The sequence below is a fragment of the Takifugu flavidus genome, chromosome 12, assembly GCF_003711565.1.
Source record: "Takifugu flavidus isolate HTHZ2018 chromosome 12, ASM371156v2, whole genome shotgun sequence".
Lineage (NCBI taxonomy): Eukaryota > Metazoa > Chordata > Actinopteri > Tetraodontiformes > Tetraodontidae > Takifugu > Takifugu flavidus.
In genome coordinates, this window is record NC_079531.1 from 12,364,406 (window position 1) to 12,385,967 (window position 21,562).

The window sequence follows — 21,562 nt, forward strand, 5'->3', positions numbered from 1 at the left end:
GAACCAATATAACGTTGCCGTACAGTGCAGAGCCAAACCGTGTGAGCCGAAAGAGTCAAATGGAAAAGTAGAAAAGTCTACCTATTTATTTGTCCAACCCTTCAAATCTCTGGACACACTGTAGGACCATATATGACTGACCATGGTTCCTGTGTCATAGTTCCAAGGTGGGGTTACTGTGGAACATTCTTTTGACACTCAAATCAAATAAATCTCTGATCTCTTTCTTATCTTCATTCATCTGTGTGTGTGTGTGTGTGTGTGTGTGTGTGTGTGTGTGTGTGTGTGTGTGTGTGTGTGTGTGTGTGTGTGTGTGTGTGTGTGTGTGTGTGTGTTCAAGGCAAATGTTTTGGAACCATTCTTATGAAGAGGGTTATATTGAAGAGACAGTGAGAGGCACTTCTAACCTGGTGGACGTGAATTACAAGTGTTGTCAAAGATCAAATATCTCATGACTATCAGGAGATTTAATAATAAACAATCCAAAAGAATCACATTGTTTGTGAGGGACTGCAGGCATTATATATGTATATAAAACTGGTTTCAACATATGACAGATAAATGAGCACCGTTTTTATGAGCTGATTTCGTGTGTCCATTGGTCAAACATATCCATCCTCCATGTTGGGTTGATGTGGGAGAGGAGTGAATTCCGAGCAACGACTCCAGTGTTGCTGGAGGCTGCTGTGCTTCTCCCTGGTGGTCATATTTTACACTAAATGATGGATTCGGTTTGGCTGTCCAGCACAGCAGCATCGTTTTTCCTCATAACAGGAAATTTAACCTGGAGTTTTAGAATCGGCTGAAGTTTTGATTTGTTCCAGCAGTGATGAATCACCCACGTATGACAATAATGTTGTTTAAAGTGTCTCAGCTAGTCTCACACTGGATTTACATTCCCCGCGGACATTGAGTTACCATCCACGTATGGAGTTTCCATTATTGTCTTCAACATTGTCTGAACATAAATCCACATTTTAAATACCCCCAGTCATATTTATACCTTGCCATCTTACCTCCACAAACAACACAAACTTGAAGTCAGCATCAATCAGATGGTAGTTATAATGGCAACCACCTCGGCTGCACATTTCTGGTCTGTGCCTTTCTATATAAGTTCTTTTTTCAAAATAAAAGACATGTCCACCATCATTTGTGCAGTAATTATTGTTGACTTTTTTGAGCAGCTGTCTGAGACCCACCAGGTTAAACCAGGTGACATCAGCATCTCCACAATAGATGTTTGTCCTGGTATCTGTGACTCATAAAGTGACCCTTCACACATGGACCTGTGTGAATGAGAGGCTGATATTTCACCTGACAGGCCTCTGTCACCCCACTGGGTCATGGTTTCCTCTCCTCTCCTCTCCTCCTCCTCTCCTCTCCTCTCCTCTCCTCTCCTCTCCTCTCCTCTCCTCTCCTTTCCTCTCCTCATCAAGCAGACTAGTTATGCTGATTCCTGCGTAGTTTTTTTGCTTCTCCCCCCCTATTCATTTACAGGTATCGCCGCCTTCGGAGCTGCATGATGACCTCCGGCCCCGCTGACCCGCTGTATAGCGTATTTTTGTGTGTGTTTCTGTGCTCTGTGCCTCTCCTCTCCTCTCCTCTCCTCTCCTCTCCTCTCCTCTCCTCTCCTCTCTCTCTCCTCTCCTCTCCTCTCCTCTCCTCTCTCTCTACCCAGCAGCCATCAGCAGGAGGGTCCCCCTACATGAGCCTGGTCCTGCTCAAGGTTTCTTCCTGTTAAAGGGGAGTTTTTCCTTGCCACTGTTGCTTGTCTGGGGTCAGGCCTGGGATTCTGGAAAGCGCCTTGAAACAATTTGATTGTATAAGACGCTATATAAATAAAGATTGATTTGATTTGATTTGATTTGATATTTCAGGTGAACAAGTGAACATTTAACAAATGGAAAAAAATGAAGCCTTTATTGGCTCCTGAGAGGCACGTGTTCTTATTTAGCCTTGAAGCTTCAGTTGGGATTATTAGAACTTTAATGATCTTTTTTTCTTTGATTTCAGAAATTTGGGATCCTTTAATGAATCACACATCAGGCTGAAGACCCTCTGCTCAGCCTGGACTCCCAGCCCCCCTACCTCTGGACCATCCGGGTGTCATGTGCACGTGTGAATCTCTCCTGGCTGTGCAGGTTTATGGTCTGCCCCACACACCAGTGGTTTGGCCTGAAAGCTTTTATTATTCGGCCAGAACTTGTCCAGCTGGGTCAGAGGTGTCCCAACAAGCAGCAAATGGTTTTTCTGCTTCGCTTTGGTGACCAAGGCAACTGAACCATGTGATTTTGCTTTGGTTTCCCTGAACATTTCAATGTTTGCCTGTGCGACTGCATTTAATCTTTTGCCATCTAATCTGGCTGCTGTGGCTCTGTGGGACTGGTCTGATTAGACGCAAGGCCAAGAGTTGCTGCTGGCATGAATAATTGACCGTGATCAGAGTGGTGGCATGCTCCAGTATGTGCATGCTAGCGGCGACTGTCTCGGTCAGGTGGTCAGGCTCAGTTCTGGTGCAGAAGCATCTTTTTGACCCTTCAGCCACGTCAGCTTTGTAACCCGAAACATGTAGCGTAACCTTTAATTAAATGGGTTTTGTCTCCTTCAAACAACTTTAAACTATTAACTAAAATCTTTTTGCATTAAAATCAAATGACAAATATAGTGGTTTAATCTTTCTTCTTTAAAAATCTGTGTCAGACGGGCTCTGAAACATGTGGGAAGGTGATGACGTAATGCGCTAAAAAATAAACCAGTGCAGCATTTTGTGAACTAACTGGTTCTGAATTAAAACTGCAGCTGAAGAGCTTCATAAAAGTTCAGGAGACACCTCACAGTATCATGGCTGCAGTTCAAGCTCTTCTTGAAATCAAACATAGACCTAAATGCGATCGTGACTTCATCAGGAATTTAAAGCAACTCATGAAATTTAACCTCTGCTTACACTTGTTAAATGTTACATTTAATGTTACAATTTGTACCTAAAACAAAGAATAATTCATTTAACGAATTAAATAGAATATTCGAAAATTAATTCATTAATTCATTCTTTAGGGACCAGCGTCTTTCGGGGGACGTATAACTGGACCTGTGTTTTTAGGGACTAGTGTCTTTAGGGGGACATGTAGCTGGTTCGATGTCTTTAGGGGGACGTGTGGCTGGCCCTGTGGGGACAGAAAGTGCTCCTGTCTGCAGCAGCTTCTGTCCTCACCATAAATGATGCGCTTACACATTTTAACTTCAAGCTTCAGCTCAAACCTTCTGAATTTTGTGTGATCAGAGGTTTTTGCAGAGCAGGTCTGCTATAAACCAGTTAAAGTGGGACATTCAGCCACAAAAGGCCCTCTAATTCACACCAGCATGGTCTTTTTGTCCGGGTGGAAAATGCATTTATCAGTATGGATGCAGGGAGGGAAATGAAAAACAAATCTGTCCCAGTTAATGCCTGTGACTGGTTTTGTTTGTGGGTGTAGGACTGGTTGCGATGGCTGCCAGAGACAGCAGAACAGACATGATGAAGAGGGCAGAACTAATGAAAATATGTCATTGAGCAATGTGAACAAAGTCAGATGTGTGCAAACATGACTAAGACTTTATTAACCAAATCATTTTCCCCATAATATCCACAAATAAAAGTGATCTCTTTATATATATTCACATTGTATAATTTCATAGTGTGACAAAAAAATTCTCTTTTTTTGGGTTTCCAGCCATTCCGTTTCTGGATCAGTGGCCATGCAGTGGTCAGGGAGGCTGGAACATGTTCAGCGTCAGCACTCCCATCCATCCACGCGGCTATTCGGCTCCTCTTGGTGCTAAAATTCCAAACATTTCATCACACTGCGACAATAAAACAAAATAAATAAAGAAAAGAATGTTCTCCTACAGAAATATCAGTCCTCCTCCTGCTCCCTTCTTCTTTTTTAGATATTTTGTGTTTTTCTATAATAATAATAATAATAATAGCAATAATTATAATGAATATAATTGTCCTTGTTATAAATTCAATAGTACTTTTTCTCTGTCTCAAATTTTAAATAAATCATTTTGGCAATCCTCATATGTTGTCACTTTTGAATAAAAGAATACTCGAGTAGAAAATAAAAACAGGAAATCCATCAGAAGAGGTGAGAGAATGAAAAAGTGCCAAAGCAACAGAGAAGAGTGAGAAGAAAGAAAGAAAAGAGAGAGAAAGAAAGACAGGCTGAAAGAAAAGCGACCACCTCAGACGCATGTCAGAAACGGCTCTATATACAACAATTCTGTTGTGAAAAGGGTCCATGGTGTGGTGTCGGTCAGTCTGCACCGACCCGCCGTGGCACTGTCCTCGGTGTGTTATACCAGCGTATAGGACTTGGCGTACGGGTTGTTGCTCTGTTTCAGGTGTCCTCTGGAGTCCAGCAGTGACTCCTGGGAAGTGCTGAGCTTGGCAGCCTGTGCTTGGACTAGGTCCCCCGAGGAAGAGATTTCTGCCCGGACCTCCCCCCGGGCCTCCCCCCTCTCCCGGACATCCCTGTGGGGGAGGGTGGAGGCAGTTCCCGGCTGCCACTGCTGCACCTCCCTTGGCGTGGGCACTTCCATTGGGGTGGGTTCCATGGGAGGTGGCCTTTTCAGGGTGCGGTTTCTCTGTGGTTCCAGGCAGGTCTGGCCCACGGCTCCTCCTGTTCCCCCTCCTCTTGTTTCTCCAGTAGCTCCGCTGCCACCTCCAGTTGCTGCTGCTCCACCTCCTCCACTGCTACTGCCACTGCTGCTGCTCACCCCTGCACCTCGAGCTGCCAGTGGGACGCCACGGTTCAACAGGAAGTCCATGCGCAGGTAAGGCGGCAAATGGGCCAATTCCCCTGCTGAGATAGACAAAACAAATAATGGTCATAAAACTCAGGGAGGGCTAGAGGAAGGGAGGCAATAAATTGAAACACATGAAAATCAACAAGAGAAACAATAAACTTCCTCCAGGCTTCATGAGCTGGGCTCAACCCCTGAGAGGATAGGACACCAGTCCAGCACCAAAGTGTCTCATTGCTCCAATCAGGTTACAACAGAGGGGACAACTACATCAAGACAGGAAACTTAAATGGTGCCATTTACTTGGATGGGGCTTAATTTTTACCTCCCAGACCATTGGTATCCTGATCGTGAGAAAATCCAGCCAGCAAATAGGATTCTTTCAGTTGCTCTCTGCTGCCTCCTGGGTGACATTCAAATAATTCTTATTTGATTCTCACCAAGTGTGAATGTATTCAGTAATATCAGGGAAATGTGCAGAGAACATTCCCAGCTCCACAATCCAAATGTTATCGTTACCGAGGAAACAATTCCACCGGCGCCTCTTGTGCATCAAATTAGAGCTTCTGTGTGCTGCTGCAGCAGCAGCAGCAGAGAGGGTCATCAACAACACTCTGAACTGAACCGGACATCACCCACATTCTTCCTTTATTCTATGTATTAATATTTACATTGTTGGAAGGATTTCTGAATCCATGGGAAGATGCCCTTTCTGCATATCAGCTGCTCATTCAACACCTGTTCAATGTCTCCTCAGTTTGTAATAAGTAATTTTTAGCCATGAATTTTTTGTGGTAGTCCACATGTTTTCAGCTCTTTAAGTGGAACAGAAAAGTGCTGGTACCCCCTTATTCAGCTGTTGGCAGGCAAATTAGGTGGTGCACCTTGTGGATGCCTTGTGTGATCCTTTAGACCACCTTTAGTCTGGCCCTTCTAGACCTTTGGGGTTATTGTTGGCACCACTGGCATCATGTGAATAAGAGGCTACTTGTGTTAGCAGAATCGCTACTGCTAGCTGGCTGCTCTTCACTGTAAAAAAAGCATTAACATCTGTCCTGTTTAAATTCAGTGTCACTAGTCCGAGTCCTCTTCTGGCCACACCAGTATTTGTAAATTGGTTCACTAACATCCTACTCAGATAAAGCTGCAAATCAACCTGTTTTTAACGTTTACATTCAACGACTGTGAGATTTCTTCTTTATGGCTTTTCTAGCACACTTGGTTCGCAAGACCGCTTTAGAAGGTAATGCCTTCTAAAGGGACAGGTGTTCGGCACATACAAGTGCACACTGGATAATGTAGTTTAGCTATTGGTGATGATCACAAATCACAGAGAGAAATTGAACAGGACCGGGTATGACAGATTCGTGAGAAGTCCAAGTAAACTTTAAAAAGTCCCAGTACGCTGTAAAGAGTCCTGGTACGCTGTAGAAAGAGCCTAAAACTGAGAAATGCTGGTACACCATACTGGTCCGTAACAGCCCACAGAGCCCTGTAACAATTAAATACAGAATTGCCTAGAGCCTCACAAGATGAATAGAAGGCATGATGAAAGAATGCGCTGCATTTGCCCCCTGGTGGTGGCTTTCATAAGTGTGGTCCATTAATAGAGATAATTATAAGATACTGGTCATTTACAAAGATCATCAGAGTCCTCAGGTTTAGATCTCTGCTGTACCCATGTAACAAGGGAGGTTGCCAGGAGGAAACACCCTCCATAGCAACATGCAACAAAACCACTGAGCAGGTTGGGCCTGGATCGGACATGTACAACGACGGGACAGACGTTACAGACCAAAGTGATCATAAATGTTCTCACCAGGTCTGTGGGCCTTGGGCACGGCCATGTTCATGACACGACTGACATCCTGAGGTTTGGGCGGCGATGCTGTGAAGCGACAGATGCCCGACTCAGATGGCGTGCTGGAGGTCAGGCTGTCTGTGTAGTCGTTGGTGCCGGCAGTCATCTGCTCGGAGGAGGTGTCAGAGATGAAGCACTCTGTGATGGTGAACTTGGCGTGGCGGAGCTGCTCTTCCATCTTGGCGTGCTCATAGGCTCTGGCCAGCTCTTCGTAGGTGGAGGAGGCACTCTCAGTTGATACCATGCTGCTCCGTGCGCGATCTGATAAACACGCAACAGCATTAAAATGCCACGTTCTTCTGCTCCATCACATGTTTGAGCTGTGGCACGTATGTCGGTTGTACCTGTGTCCTGTGAGGGGCTGACGCTGTAGCTGTCGCTCTCCTTGTCCACGGAGCCTGTTGCACGTGGTGTGGGGAGTCTCCAGTCGGTGGTCAGAGTGTGGGAGGAGCTGGTGGGGTGTGGCCGGTTTAGGGTCCACTGGCTAGCATAGCGGCTCCGTGCTGTAGCAGGTCCAGCTTTGGCAGTGCGTCTGGCTGTTGGATCTGACATCACATGTTTACAATTATTTACATGCAAGAGATCAATTAAGTCTAAAAATGTAAATAAAACTATTATTACTAACTGTAATGAAGGACATATAAACGTTTCTGTCACGATGTTGGACAAATCTATTCTATTGATTAAAATTTTACATTTTAATGTTAAAAATAGATTCACACACAATTACACACACAAACACACCAACAGACATCTGTGAGTCTTTACTGAATCTTAAGCTGAAACTGGAGGTTCTGTTGATCACTGCTGAGCCTCTTCACTCATCTAACCCTTAGAAAGTTCTGGTTCGGACCTGAGCGGCCCACAATGTTGCTGTAACTGGAGGAGGTCGCTACACATCTGAGCGTGGACGGAGGGACGGACAAAAGAGTGCTCGGTCAGCAAAACAGGTCTGTCTTCAGGACAGGTCCAGTCACCCAGACACAAGAGCGTGCACGTGTGCGTGTAATTGTGCTCAAATGAGATTATTGTCTATAAAGACAAATGTATCAAATGCTCCATGAGTCCAGAATGCTCTATTAATAAAACTGAAACCTACGCAGCAGTAAGAATATTGTGGTCATTTAAAACTAATCCTATCACTTCATCTCGGCACACGTCTGCTCAGATGCAGCCTTGGGAGGCGTCATGATAATGAAGATGACTCATCCTCATCAATGTGCATTTGTGTAGCGATTTTGAACCTGAGAACAGCAAAACTACAGATGTTGGGGGAGGAGGACAGGACGGGCACACAACTGTTAGTAGTAAAGGAGAGAAATGCTGAGCACTGACAGTGGTGGGACTCACTGGTTCCTGGCCTGGCATCAGACACGTCCACCAGTGGTCCTGTGGCCTGGGACAGAGACTGGTAGTGGACCGTGTGGGTCACTGTGGAGGATTTCTGCTTGTTGGTCTCCCCGAAGTCATTGTCGGTCAGCAGCACAGTGGACCTGTCATCTGAGGGATGGATAAACGGGCTCAGGACAACGGGGTTTCAATGCTCGGGAGGATTGAAATGGCGTCTCTTACCGATGGTCTCCATAGTGTCCCGCTCCTCGATGAGCAGCTGAGCTCTGGGGATGTCGATGTGCATCCGTAGGGTTTGCTGCTGCTTGTTGACTGTGTCAGGTGTACGAGTGTTTTTACTGAGGAGGTGAGTGAGAACAGAAATGAACAACGACCAGTGGCCCCACCCAAACACACTCCTCTATAGTCACCCACCCAGAGCACCACACGTACCTCATCAGCATCTCTGCCAGACTCTTGGCATCTGCAAAGCCAGCAAACATTCCTTGGTATAGTTAATTCCATAAGACCACTTCCACTCCCAGTTATAAATAAGAGACTTTTATTGTTGTATATTGGCCTCTATTTCCAACTATTCATTGGAAACTCTTTTGCAGCAGGTCACTAAATCACATGGCGTTTCTGGTTTCAGCAGTTTAATTTTTCTCAGAATGAAGCATAATTTCATCTCCTGCCCACCTCTGAGCCTTTTCAGCCTCTGCTCCCTCCTCCTCCTCTTCAGCACCATTAGCATGATGAAGACCAGGATCGCTATTACGAGGATTGAGGTGATCGTCACCACCATCTTCAGTCCACTACTGCCCGACATGTTGTCTGAGATGGGGTCTCCTGTCTTCAGGAGTGGAGGGATGGTACCTAGAAATCAGCACATTTAGAGGTTCATGATGAAGACACTGGTGGAACAAGCTCAGATCATTCTTTAAAACAAATCTGTCTTGTCCTAAAATACGTAAAAATTGTGTTTTTGGTGCTTAATGACTGACAGGAAGAGGGGGCGGGGAATCCAAACTCACTTCCATCTGGATTGAGGGTAGCAAACATGGCCTTCTTCTCTGCTGAGCCGGCGCTGTTGGTGACCTTCATCTGCAGCTCGTACCATGTGGCCTCCTGCAGGTCATACAGGATGTAGCTCTTGGTGAGCGTGGTGCGCTGGGCGGTGGTCCAGGTGGTGGAGTCTACGGCTCGGTACTCCAGCACGAAGGATGTGATTGGACAGCCGCCGTTGTTCCATCCAGCCAGGTTGAGCCTGGCCCTGGTAGAGTTGATGCTGGTGAAGAGGTCGTGCTCTTTGGCGAACTGTGGTTCTGAGATGGAAAGCCACAATAACTTTACAATGCTTGTTCCACATAGGTAGGCTCTATAGGTACTTAAAAATAAACATTTTGTGTTGTAGCCACCCCCCCGACACATCTATGCCCCATGGCTATCACACAGATACAGTTCTTACCTTTCCCATGAGTCTTTGCTTCAATGATCTCACTGATGCGCCCGGGTCCCACTGCATTCTGGGCTGTCAGTGTGAATTTGTACCAAGTTCCACATTTTAAGTTCTCCAGCCTGTAGGAACGTTCGCTGGGGCTGATGGGAAAACTGCCCCACTGCTCGCTGTTGTCCTCAGAGTACTGCAGAATGTAACCTGTGAAAGTAAGGGGGTGGCAAGCGGCGTTCAACAACAATCTCATTTCACCTACAGTGTGTGTGTCACATGTTTGCACCATGTTACCTAGGGTTCTACACCAACACCCGTATGATGTCCACAAATTAACACTAATAAAGAACGATACTTGATCGCTTATGTATTTATATATTTTTAAAATAAACAACCTGAATTTGGACGCAGATTTGTGTCACCATCATGTGACTCTTGGTCTCTGCTAGCATGAATTAGATTAGCGTATCACTGCAGTGGAATCTATGGTGCCTTTTGCTTCCAAACTCTGTATTTTGGTGGTTATAACCTCTGCCATTGTTCCGTGTGATCCCACATATCATTTCCTGAGGGTCAAACAGCAGGTGTAGCTTGAGATGACCCATCCCTGCTTCTGGCAGAGTTCTGTCTGATTCTGAAGAAACTGCTAAATGAAATAACGGTCACTCAACTGTAGTTATTACATCTATTACTGTGTTATTACAGTTGAGTATCTAGAGTGATGTCTATCGTGTGGTTCATCCTCTGTGCACCATAAATAATTAGAATACTGATTGGTTATTCAGTTGCTCAGCAAGCGTTAATGATTAGCTCCGCAGTGAAAATCCAACTAAAAATAGACAATCAGACACAGATCTATGTGCGTGTGTGTGTGTGTGTGTGTGTGTGTGTGTGTGTGTGTGTGTGTGTGTGTGTGTGTGGGTGTGCACTGATGATGGATTATGCTGTGAGTGGGGAAATAAACCAAATATCAGAAATGAGTGCTCCCAGAGAGCTCGGACCGTGAGCACAGCTCTGCTTGGCAGCGCTGTCATTAGGGGGCGGAGCCATGATAAATCACCACAAGTAATCTGCTCATGATTTCTTCAGGATGGAGCACTTTAATCTTCCCCCCGAAGAGACGCTGAAGGTTTTAATCTGCCGTGTGTGGAGTGTTCAGAGTAGCAGATAATGAGGAGCAGGTGACTAAACAGGGGGCACTCTCAGGGTGGGGGCACCCTGCACCCTGCATGTTGTAACTTATCTATGTATGCAGCCATCACATGAACTGTCCGCTGCAGTGCACCTGTGTGTTTTTCACCACTGACCTCGGATGGAGCTCCCTCCATTGTCTCCAGGTATCCATGACAATGTGATTGATGTGGTAGTAGTCTTGGTAACAGTGAGGCGAGGCTGATCAGGGGGAACTGAGAACAAATGAAAATTTATTACACATTGGAGTTAATTTGTTGGTAGGAAGTAACGCAGCCTGTGGGGCCAGAGCTGCTGCTCACCTTGAACCTGCAGGTTGAGCGTGATCTCATCTGAGCCCAAGTTGTTGCTGGCAACACAGCTGTAGTTCCCAGAATCCTCTGCTTTCACCGTGCGTATGATAAAGCTGCCGTTGCCATCGACGGTGCGGCGACCATCAACCAAAACATTTGCTGGAGTTCCGTTGGCGCTGGAAAAAGTTTATTGAAGAAGAGCCGAGTGTCCCTCATTTGCCGGTGGATAATGTGATGTTACGATGAGGTCATGGCGTCCACTGATAAGGATGACGTGCAGATGTTGCCTGAGACTCACCTTCCTTTGATCCACTTGATAGTGGGCGGAGGGTCTCCAACAGCCTTGCATGGTAGAATGATGTCCTTCATCCAGGGGGTGGTCACCGTCCCGTTGAAGGTTAGAATCCTGGCTGGAGCTAAAAACAGTGCAAACAACCTTTTGTTGGTACAAACAGGCAACTCTCTGGATTCTGTACTCAGAGCTCAGCAGCACCTTTGGCCAGAGGCTCTACTGTGATCTTCTCGCTGTTGTTTCCATGACCAGCAGCTGTTACAGCCACTACCCAGATAGTGTATTGTCGGTTTTGAGCGAGGTTGGGGATCCTGTAGAAATAGGCATCTGGAGACGCTTCAAACTCACTCATCACCTGTGGATGGAGAGAGCTTGTCACCGCAGATGCACAAACTTCCACTTATTGCTGCACACCTGCTGGTACCAGAAACTATCGGGTTTCTAAAAAATACTTAATACCATGGGGTGAAGGTCGGAGCAGAAGATGATGTATTTTCGGATGATGCCGTTGAGTTTGAGGGGAGGTAGCCAGGAGACAAACACGGCAGAGCTGCTGGAGGCTGCAGCCTTCACCCCCGCTGGAGGACCAGGAACTGCAGAAGAAGAGCACAGGGTTGGGCTCAGAACGCTGCCATCGACCCACATCTCTGGAAATATCTGGATTCTTACCGTCCTCTTTGGTGCGGACGTAGATCTGCTCGCTGCGAACGCCATCTCCAGCGCTGGTAAAGGCCAACACCTGGATGCTATAGTTTGTGTACTTTTCCAGGCCGTCCAGCTCCAGTGACGGCTGAATGGTGGTCACATTCCTGATTTCCCCCAGTTCTGCACAGATGACAGAAAGTCTGGATTTACACTACAAACCCAGTGGATCAATACGATATAAACACTGACCAATGTGATATAAGACCATAGATTCGGCAATGAGAATGTTGAACTCTGGACGAAGGACCTCCTTCGCCTATGAGATTAGCTTTAAAAGTCGTCTCTCATCTATGTCCATCACCCCCTTTATTTCCTGTCCTGTCTGGTGTCCTACAGCCCACAGCTGAGCTCAGTGTCCCTCATTCAGTTATTAAACTGTGAATTATTGAAGAATGGTGAAGCAGACTGATTCAAGGAGAAAAACACCTGAGGCTCCAGTAAAGCGCCTGTGCACCCCTGCCTATGTCTGACTGAAGGTGCCTTAAATCCTCACAGTCAGATTAGGTTTTTCACCTCCGTAGATTTAATCATCTTCAGAAAACACGATAGATAATGTTGACACCACATAATATTAGATATAATGTAAAAGGCACCAGAAAGCCTCTGCATTGCCTTTGACTCAGTGTCGCACTTCCCACCTACAGTTTGAACTGAGGGTTGAACTGACTGTAGCGTTCAAAAGCAGCATGTTGGTACCTCCATCTGGCAGGTTCGCCCAGAAAATGACTCTGTATCCCTGCAGGTTCCCATTCAGAACATCTCTGGGCAGAGGCATCCAAGACACTGAGATGACTTCTGGAGACTTGGCTACGGCCAGGACGTTGTCAGGGGTCCGAGACGGAACTAAGATAGACGAGAGAAGCCAGAGAGTGTCAGAAGAGAACTTCTGGAGCACTAAAGACCAAATCTTGAATATAAAAATGACTGAATGAGTGTGTGGAAACCAAAGTATGTCTTTTAGTTTTTATTCTTAATGTCTTTCAGATATGAAAATTTCAGGAAAGGTTTGCCTTAAGTAATTCTAGAAATGTCCAGTAGAGGGCAGTAACCTCACGTGAAGAGCAAACGACCTGTTTCACCATTTCAGAAGTACTCAGAATGGCTCCTCACCGTCCTCAAGGGTTTTGGTGACCACCTGCTGTGAAGACGGCCCGGTTCCTGCCCTGTTAGCTGCCTGCACCACCACACTGTACTGAGTGAACTTCTTTAGGTTGTCCAGGGTGATGCTCTCTGTGGTGTCCCCTGTGGTGTCCACACTGATGATGGTGAACTGGTGGCTCCCACCAGGGCTGTACTCTCTGTAGCCCACCTGATATCCCCGGATCACCCCATTCTGCAGGGGCTTCAGAGGAGGCTGGAGGATGAGCAACATATAAACCACACATTCACCCCAATGACCGACTAAAAAAGAATCATTATTCAACCATCCACAGCAAATATCTAGCAGTGACACTCATTTTCACAAACGCGACAGATGTGGGCTTTACCTTCCACGATACTTTGATGCTCTGTGGGGAGGTGGGCTCCAGGGTGACATCCAGCGGTGGTCCATCAGGAGCTGCACATGCAGGACATGTAACTCCAGTTAGTGCCACTAGGTGGGGGCGTTGACTAATGGGTTCATATGAAAACCTATCGGAGTTTCAGCTTAATAACAATGATTTCAAACGAGTTCCGTCACCAACCAGATCCAGTGCAAGCTCCGTCATCACCCAGATAATGTGCAAAAATGATGCATGTTTAATTTCACTTCATTTCAACTTTATGACTTTTTTTAGTCATGAATTTCTGAAAATGAGTGTTTTAATGTGCTGGTGCCTGTGGGGGGAGACCATTATGGTCAATAGAAGGTAAGTGAACACCGACAGAGCAGAATAAAAGCAACAATTAACTTAGCTGTATCTCCACATACAGAAGATGAAGGTCGTCATTTAAAATAGCCCTTAAATAATTAGAAGTCAAAACATCTTCTGTTTAAAAATGGATGAAGGGAGACACCGTGTTGACTCTCAGTGTTGACTTTGATGTGAAAAAATCACCAACCGGCTTCATCGGTGGTTATCGTGAGCTCATTGCTAGGGTTGCTGTTGCCGATGATGTTCTTGGCCACCATGCGGATGTTGTAAGTGGAGGAGGGATGGAGGTCGATGATGGTGGCCTGGTTGAGCTGCGGCGACACATCCTTGGTCACTTGGGCTGAGAGCCATGATGCTGGAGGGGAAAACAGGCTTGTTCTTTTCACAACTGGTCAAAAATAGTACAATGGTGATGAGTCACTCCTCAGGCACTTTCTGTGCATCTACCTGATTTGTTCTTGCACTCAATGTCATATCCTGTGATGGGGCTGTTGCCGTCGAAGCCCATGGTCCAGCGGAGAGCTATGGTCCGATCTTTAACCTCGCGGATCTCCACCTCTGGGGGATCTGGCGGTTCTGAGAACAACACCACGTGGTGTTACGGCCGGGACTACCCCTCTGAGGGATTATGGGTAAGAAGGGAGGAGGAATTTACCTTGTACTGTCAGCTGAATGATGCCTCGGTCCTCACCAAAGGAGTTGATGGCATGGCAGGAGAAGAAACCTGAATCCTCACGAACTGTCGGCATAATCTGCAGAGACCAGCATCAATTTACAATTTATACAGGCCTCCTCTAAGGTTGCATTCTAGCTCCCATCTTCTTCCCTGCACACACCAATAACATCTTCAGATGCTATGGCCCTGGTGGCCCATGTGACCAGCACTGATGCTCTGTCCCAAAACCAGCAGGCCTGATCAGCCTCAGTCCTCCTCCAACTGCTCCACAACCAGGGACAGAAGGTGGAGCAGGTGGGGTCCATTGAACGTCTCAGGACTGAGACTGTCCATCATCTCTGACTCCATCTAGTAGATGATTCAACCTCACCTTCAGCATTTCATCCTGCTATAACTCAACCAGCTTCAACCAGGTTGGTTGACCCCACGGACACTTTCTGCACTGTTAATCCCTCTCACCCTCTCCACCACCCTATCCAGCCATCAGGCAGCAGGCCCAGAAAAGTGCCTACAGTACAAATAAACCATCTAGTCCATCTGCTGTCATCAGTGAACTCACCACCAGGGTGGAGATGACTTCATCGGCCACCTCCTTCACGGTCACCACGTATCGGCTAGTCTCCGGGTTGATGATGCGTTCTTCTTTCTCCCATCGCACCATGATGGGCCTCTCACCGCGGGCGATGCAGCTCATCCTCTTCTCCTCACCCTGCGTAGCCAGGGTGGTGTTTGGGTAGGAGGTGATCATGGCTGGGACTGAGCAGAGGTTTAGGGGGAGCAAATAGAAAAAAGAAAATTTCTAATTAAAACTTTCAGATGCGTCTGAGCTGCCCTTTACCTTTAGGTGGAACGTTCCTGCTCTGTCACAAAGGTTGGGCTTCCAACTAGAAGAAGAACACCCTAGAAGTACACGCACGAGTTCACGATAAGCCTTAGCAGTGTGTGATGATGGAGTGCACTTCTGTTCTGATAAAATGTTCTGTCACATCTGGTTCTTCAGATGTTCTGTGCAGAAGACCTTTGTGTTCTGAATTTATTTGTTTTTAATTTTTTTCACAACTTACTTTGGTAGTGGTGTAACAGAAAAAAACATCAGGGGGGCTTGGAAATGTGTGTTTTTGCATATGTTCTTTCTCTCCTACCAACATCTCTGTTAAAGTGTTTTTATGTCACCAAAGAACAGGAAGTGAAGTCATTAGCATGTGATGAGTGTGTTCTGTCATGTCATGACTTGTGCTGAGAAAGCTCCCTCTCTCTCTCGTCTCTGACAATTATAACATCCATTTAAAGACTCTGGGGACCCTGGCGAACTCTTGTTTGAGTCTACCTGTCTCCCGTAATACTTTGAAATTGAAACGGAGCCCTTCAGGTAAGCCTGCGCCTGCTTTGATAGTGACAGCGAGCGGCAACGTGCTGCTTTCTGACGCTGAAGAGCAAAAGAAAGTGGTGACTCCTGACTGAACTCCCACCGGAGTGACTGTGGGGCCTGTCTGGCACTACAGCGTAACCACACACCGGGCTCATTAGCAGCAGTGTGTGTGTGCACGTGTGTTTCTACTACTCACAGTCTCCAGTCTTATTTTCTTTCATTCTGTCATTTTCACGCTTTTGGCTGTGAAAGCATCTTCTGATTATCGTCCCCCCATTCAGACATTACAGAACCGACTTGTAAAACCAATTAATTTCATCTAGTTTAACATAAGCCAGGTTAGTCTGACGGCTCCAGATGAATGTTGGATCAGCACCTGTGGACGGGACCTGCCACGACATCCAGCAGGTGTTTGTAGTGGATGTTTGAGGCCTTCCCTCCCCAGAATAGATGTGTGCTTGAGTCAGCGTGTGAGTGCGTGCGCGTTCTTGAAGAAAGTGTCGGTGTAGATGAGTGTGAGTGTTACACTCTCCCTGCATATGTATGAATATGTGTGCATGAGAGCGGCTGTGTCTCCGGGAGCTAAGTGGGCGAGCGCAGAGCAGAATGGAGAAAAAAAAACTGCTCATGACACATCTCAACCACGCTACACGATGGAGGAAAGAGAGGGAGAGCATGTACCCCTGCAGCGCTAACTATGATCCCTCTCGCTCACCCGCTCACTCCATCTCCCTCCGCAGGCTCCCACCAGGACGGAGATGATTTAATGATGAGAGAGAGAGAGAACAAGCTGAAGACCGAAAGAAAGTGCCTTGATTATTCATATAGAGCAGGCAAGTCAGTTTGTCCTGCTATTCTCACTCTCTCTCTCTCTCTCTCTCACACACACACACACACACACACACACACACACGCACAATACGCTCCTCCTCTGGGTCAGATAGGGTTAGCAGATGACTTTGTAATCATTTGTTTTGGCTTCATCACAGCGCCAGGCTGGTGCAGATCTGCTCACACTCGCAGCGCCACAAACATCAGACAATGACGAGGCACTTAAAGTGCTTGAATTCATAATGAATCATCAATTATACGTGCTTCAAGTGCAATAATGGCCTTATAATTGGCCAATCTTTTCTGGATCACGGGGCAGGTTAGTGGAGGTCATAGTTGAGGTTTACTGACTAACTTCAGTGTTTGACAGGTTCTGATCTTCACTGGGTTCTGTCTGCCAGGCCCAGCAGACACCAGCAGATACACACCTGATCAGTCCACCACTGCACCCTCACGCCTGGGGGGAACTTAGAGAGTACAAGAGGGCAGCGTTCATAGATCGCTTCAAATGTCTTTTTCAACACATCATCCAAACAGTTCTAACTATAAGAGTTAACAAAGCCACTCTGCTGTATTGATGCAATGAATCCATTTAGATTCTTTATTATCAGGGTGTCTAAACAACTCTTTAAGAAGCCTTAAGTTGATCCAAAATGCTGCAGCCAGAGTTCTGACAGGTATTGACAAAAGAGATCAACTCCTGTACTGGCATCTCTTCATTGGCTGCCCGTTAAATTTAGAATAATTTTTAAAACCCTTCTTTTCAGAGGCCATCCTACCTGGAGGAGCTAGTGATACCTTATCAGCCCAATAGACCGCTCCGCTCTCAGAATGCTAGTCTACTTGTGGTTCCCAGAGTCTCTAGGAGTAGAATGGGGGGCCGAGCATTTAGCTACCAGGCCCCCCTGCTATGGAACCAGCTCCCTCTCTAGGTATGGGAGGCTGACTCCATCTCTACTTTTAAGATCAGACTTAAAACCTACCTCTTTGAAAAAGCTTATTGTTACTAATTCTGCAGTTCCAGTTACTATTATAGACAGACAAATTATCATACTTAGGGGGTTGTCTAATCATTAGGTCACATCTTAGCTATGATGTTATAGGCCAAGGCTGCCGGGGTCCAGAAACATGATCACCTGACAGGCCTCTGTCACCCCACTGGGTCATGGATTCCTCTCCTCTCCTCTCCTCTCCTCCTCTCCTCTCCTCTCCTCTCCTCTCCTCTCCTCTCCTCTCCTCTCCTCTCTCTCCTCTCCTCTCCTCTCCTCTCCTCTCTTTCTACCCAGCCGGCCATCAGCAGGAGGGTCCTCCTACATAAGCCTGGTCCTGCTCAAGGTTTCTTCCTGTTAAAGGGGAGTTTTTCCTTGCCACTGTTGCTTATTAGGGGTTAGGCCTGGGATTCTGGAAAGCGCCTTGAAACAATTTTGATTGTAAAAAACGCTATATAAATAAAGATTGATTTGATTTGATTTGATTTGATTTGATTTGATTTCAGTCCCTGCAGGAATGTGAATGATTGTGATTTATTTTTTAATTAAGTGCACTTATTTAGAAGTGTCAATGTCATTTTCCCGTTAGTTCAAAAAGTGGTTTTCTGTCATTTTGACCAGGCTAGCAGCTGCCAATAAAATGATCAATTCGTGCAGGGACTCAGAAATTAGCACATTGTGTAGCCAGAAATCATTAACCCTTCACAAAAACAGACAGTCTCTAACATGCCTCTTCTGCACATCTTCCCTTGCATGTGTGTGAGTATAAAGGCAACCCCCGCCCACCGCTGACATGATGGAAAGTGTCAGACATGGGACTGCCAGCGTTTAAAGCTCATCTCTTATTCACTGGGAGCCCCTCCCTCTCCCTCACATCATCACCCCTTTCTCCCCCTGTGAAGGAAATCACTGATTTATTTTGCATAGCAACTATGAATTTTTATGAGTCCTATTAAAATAATCTTCTCTAAATGTTATTGCTCCTCGCCGCGGGCTGTTTTCTCCTCTAATCGGAGGTAGGGCAGCAAAAGTTGACACAGATAAGACTGTTGTTTGTTTACTTAAAGGGGTAGCAATGAAAAGATGCATACTTGTGTGTGTGTGTGTGTGTGTGTGTGTGTGTGTGTGTGTTTGTGCGTGTGTGTGCGACGTCCTCGGCACTAAATTCTGTGTCTATTGGATTTTAATGCTTGTAGGAGTAGTATGGTGTTTTTGTTCTGTGTGCATAAGGAAATTTCTGTGTGACCTCATGTACGTGTGAATTTAATGCGCTAAATGCTGAAGTGTTCAAAATTTCTACTGTGGAGACTGCAGTGAATCAAATATTCGACAATCTGCATGGATCTTGTTGGTGCATCAGTGGCCCGAGCTTCCTCCTCATCTCATCTCAGTTTCCTCTGTGCAGCAGTGGCAGGGCCCCAGGCTGCACCTATTCTTTTGATAGCCTATAATTGCTTGGTTGATGTATATTTTTTAATATCCAGCAATATTACAGGGGGGGCTGCTAATAAAACATGGATGGCTAAAGGAGAGAGCATGAGTGGGAAGTGCTAGACCAGAGAGAGAGCTTAAGGGTGGGGGTGGGGTGGGGGAACAAAGAGAGTAGGAGTGGGGGGATCAGGCAGGAGGAAATGACGGGTGGATCCTGACACTGTCAGCCACCCCACATCAAGGCTGAGCACGTGTCACTGAATGTCATACTGAGTCACTGTAGGAAGGAGCACCAGTCCAAGACTGCCTACAACAACACTACTCACATATGAAGAAGGGAATTTGGAGTTTGTGTCTTATATTTGGACGTGTGCTACCATTGTTCATGCCCACACACACGTCTGAGAAGTCTCATGTGCGGAGAGCAAACATGCTCTCCCACATCTAAAGTGGGCCAACCTTAGATGTAAAGGTTTAAAAGGAACAAAGCAGAGCAACAGCTCCTGCATGTCTTATGACTGAACCCTATTGAATGTAAGAGATCTCTGGGGAAGCTGTGATGGGCATCAAGATTTGCATAATAAAGGTTATAGGACAAACATGCATAGATGAGAAGCACTACTAAAAGAAGCAGTTCTACTGGGGGATTGGAACAGCTGGAGGACAAAAGCAGCAGTGAATAAACAAGCACAGGTAACAAACGGAGCAAACAATCTTCTCTGTGTCTTTATCTGGGTCCTGGATCTGTGGCTGCTGGGAAGACATGCTGGAGAAAAACTGCAATTTAAGCGGAGACAGATGAAGGCGGCTCTTCTCCTCAGTGCGATTATCATCATTAGCGTTACCTCAGATGCACAAGCAGAAACACACACATTGTTTAAGGCAGCACAAGAACTAAAATACAAACTGACTGCAGAATGTCTCATACATAACTGAACTGTACAGTAGAGATACGCTTTTGAGTTTAGAGTGAATTAAATATGATCTGCTGATGAATTCTAAGTGTAATGACTGAGCAGCTGATGTGGCAGAGGAAGGGCAGCACAAACGAAAGAACTATATCTGCAGTGTGAAGTACTCTGGCTGTCAAATGCTAAATGAATCATAAATGAGTGAGAGCGCTCTGCAGGAGAGGCGTAATTGAGGAGTAAATGGACAGAGTGTAAAAAGACTGTAGGGGAAGGGACTGATGAGGAATTATGCTGGTGAGGTCATAAGGACCCTGTGGAGGTGCAGTATAGCGAAAAAATAACATTTAGGGAAGGCAGTTTTTATGCAGATTTCTCAAGTTATAGTGGTTTATAAATATGAATCAAGTTGCTCCAACTGGCTGCTCCAGCCAGCACAGTGACCTATGAAAGCAGACAGATGTGTGACCCATCATCCATGTCACAGCTGTCAGCAATAGGATGTAGCAGATCTGACAGCTTGAGGGGTAAGGACATGAAGTGTTGAGCTTCAGACAGCTCGAAATGTCTGTGTGCTTCCTGATTCAACAAGTCAACAAGTAAAAGTACTGATTGAGAGGGGGGCCACAATATCCACTCTTTTTTGTGAAGATGTCATGAGCTTTTAAGAAGATTAGAATGATTTGACAAAAGAAATAAGGAGGATTATGTCGGCTGATAAATCAAAAAAGCGACCATGAGCTCTTAAATTCATTTGAACTTGAATTGAAGAGTTTTCTATTTGTGTTAGTTTCACTTGAGCAAGTCTGTGAACCACTCCATCAATAGAAGTGTGCCTGCATGCTGATACTTTCACTTTTGTTTTCCGATTGCTTCTCAGGGTGCAGGGTGCAAAGACTTCTGTGGTTGGTTCAAAGACTTCTTTGGGAGGGACAGAGACTTCTGTGGGAGGGACAAGGACCTTCTGTGGGTGGTGCACAGAGTTCTGTGGGCAGTAAAATGACCAACTGTGGGTGGCGCTCACAGTAGCTCATTCGGAAAGACATTCAAATGGCACCTCAGAGCAGGGCTGTGAAACTGTGCTTTATCCTTTGGTTTTCTCAAGCAGAGCACATTACTAATATTTCATTTAGACATCAATGAGGTTGGTCGTATTCAAGGTTTGTGCTTGGAATTGTGATTTTCCACAATAATTGGAATTAAACACTGAGCAGGTAGAGCATCATGACCAGTGACAGATGAAGTGAACAACACAGATTATCTCTTCATGTTGAGGGTAGAACAGGAAAAATGGCTGAACTGTGGTTCTCAAGATTAAAAGGTGAGGTCACATTAATTTAAATGAGTTTGGACTGTTTCACTCAAATGTTGAAATGATTGACACCTTTTATTTACTTTCTCACATCTCCTGAAACATCATGCATCTACATCAAAATGAGAATTATGCTGGTTTCACTTGAGCTTTTCTCGCTGTACTGTACACAACTGTGTTCCACAGGGCTCTGTTCTGGGACCAATGCTCATCATTTACTCTTCTGCTCTCAATGATAAGGCAACAGTAAAGTTGATTGGATAAATAGAACGTGAAATCAA

The 21,562-nt window shown here is 45.8% G+C and overlaps 1 protein-coding gene across 5 annotated transcripts in view; it reads right to left on the reverse strand.

Moving 5' to 3' along the window:
* Positions 1 to 3,575: 3,575 nt before the first annotated feature.
* Positions 3,576 to 21,562, reverse strand: part of dscamb (Down syndrome cell adhesion molecule b) — a 74,663-nt gene continuing 56,676 nt past the window's right edge. For 2 of the 5 annotated variants that reach the window (XM_057049055.1, XM_057049051.1), the window contains 22 exons: positions 15,001 to 15,197; positions 14,421 to 14,517; positions 14,213 to 14,341; positions 13,953 to 14,120; positions 13,397 to 13,467; positions 13,020 to 13,263; positions 12,606 to 12,752; positions 11,874 to 12,029; positions 11,661 to 11,797; positions 11,406 to 11,559; positions 11,211 to 11,328; positions 10,922 to 11,088; positions 10,736 to 10,834; positions 9,447 to 9,635; positions 9,013 to 9,303; positions 8,678 to 8,854; positions 8,432 to 8,462; positions 8,222 to 8,337; positions 7,985 to 8,149; positions 6,994 to 7,194; positions 6,608 to 6,910; positions 3,576 to 4,847 (listed from right to left, as the gene is read on the reverse strand). In XM_057049055.1, coding sequence (XP_056905035.1) covers positions 4,339 to 4,847; positions 6,608 to 6,910; positions 6,994 to 7,194; positions 7,985 to 8,149; positions 8,222 to 8,337; positions 8,432 to 8,462; positions 8,678 to 8,854; positions 9,013 to 9,303; positions 9,447 to 9,635; positions 10,736 to 10,834; positions 10,922 to 11,088; positions 11,211 to 11,328; positions 11,406 to 11,559; positions 11,661 to 11,797; positions 11,874 to 12,029; positions 12,606 to 12,752; positions 13,020 to 13,263; positions 13,397 to 13,467; positions 13,953 to 14,120; positions 14,213 to 14,341; positions 14,421 to 14,517; positions 15,001 to 15,197 — 3,866 coding nt within the window. In that variant the 3' untranslated portion in view covers positions 3,576 to 4,338. The remainder of the gene's footprint in view (positions 4,848 to 6,607; positions 6,911 to 6,993; positions 7,195 to 7,984; positions 8,150 to 8,221; positions 8,338 to 8,431; positions 8,463 to 8,677; positions 8,855 to 9,012; positions 9,304 to 9,446; positions 9,636 to 10,735; positions 10,835 to 10,921; positions 11,089 to 11,210; positions 11,329 to 11,405; positions 11,560 to 11,660; positions 11,798 to 11,873; positions 12,030 to 12,605; positions 12,753 to 13,019; positions 13,264 to 13,396; positions 13,468 to 13,952; positions 14,121 to 14,212; positions 14,342 to 14,420; positions 14,518 to 15,000; positions 15,198 to 21,562) is intronic. The other 3 variants (XM_057049053.1, XM_057049054.1, XM_057049052.1) reach the window with 3 other exon arrangements.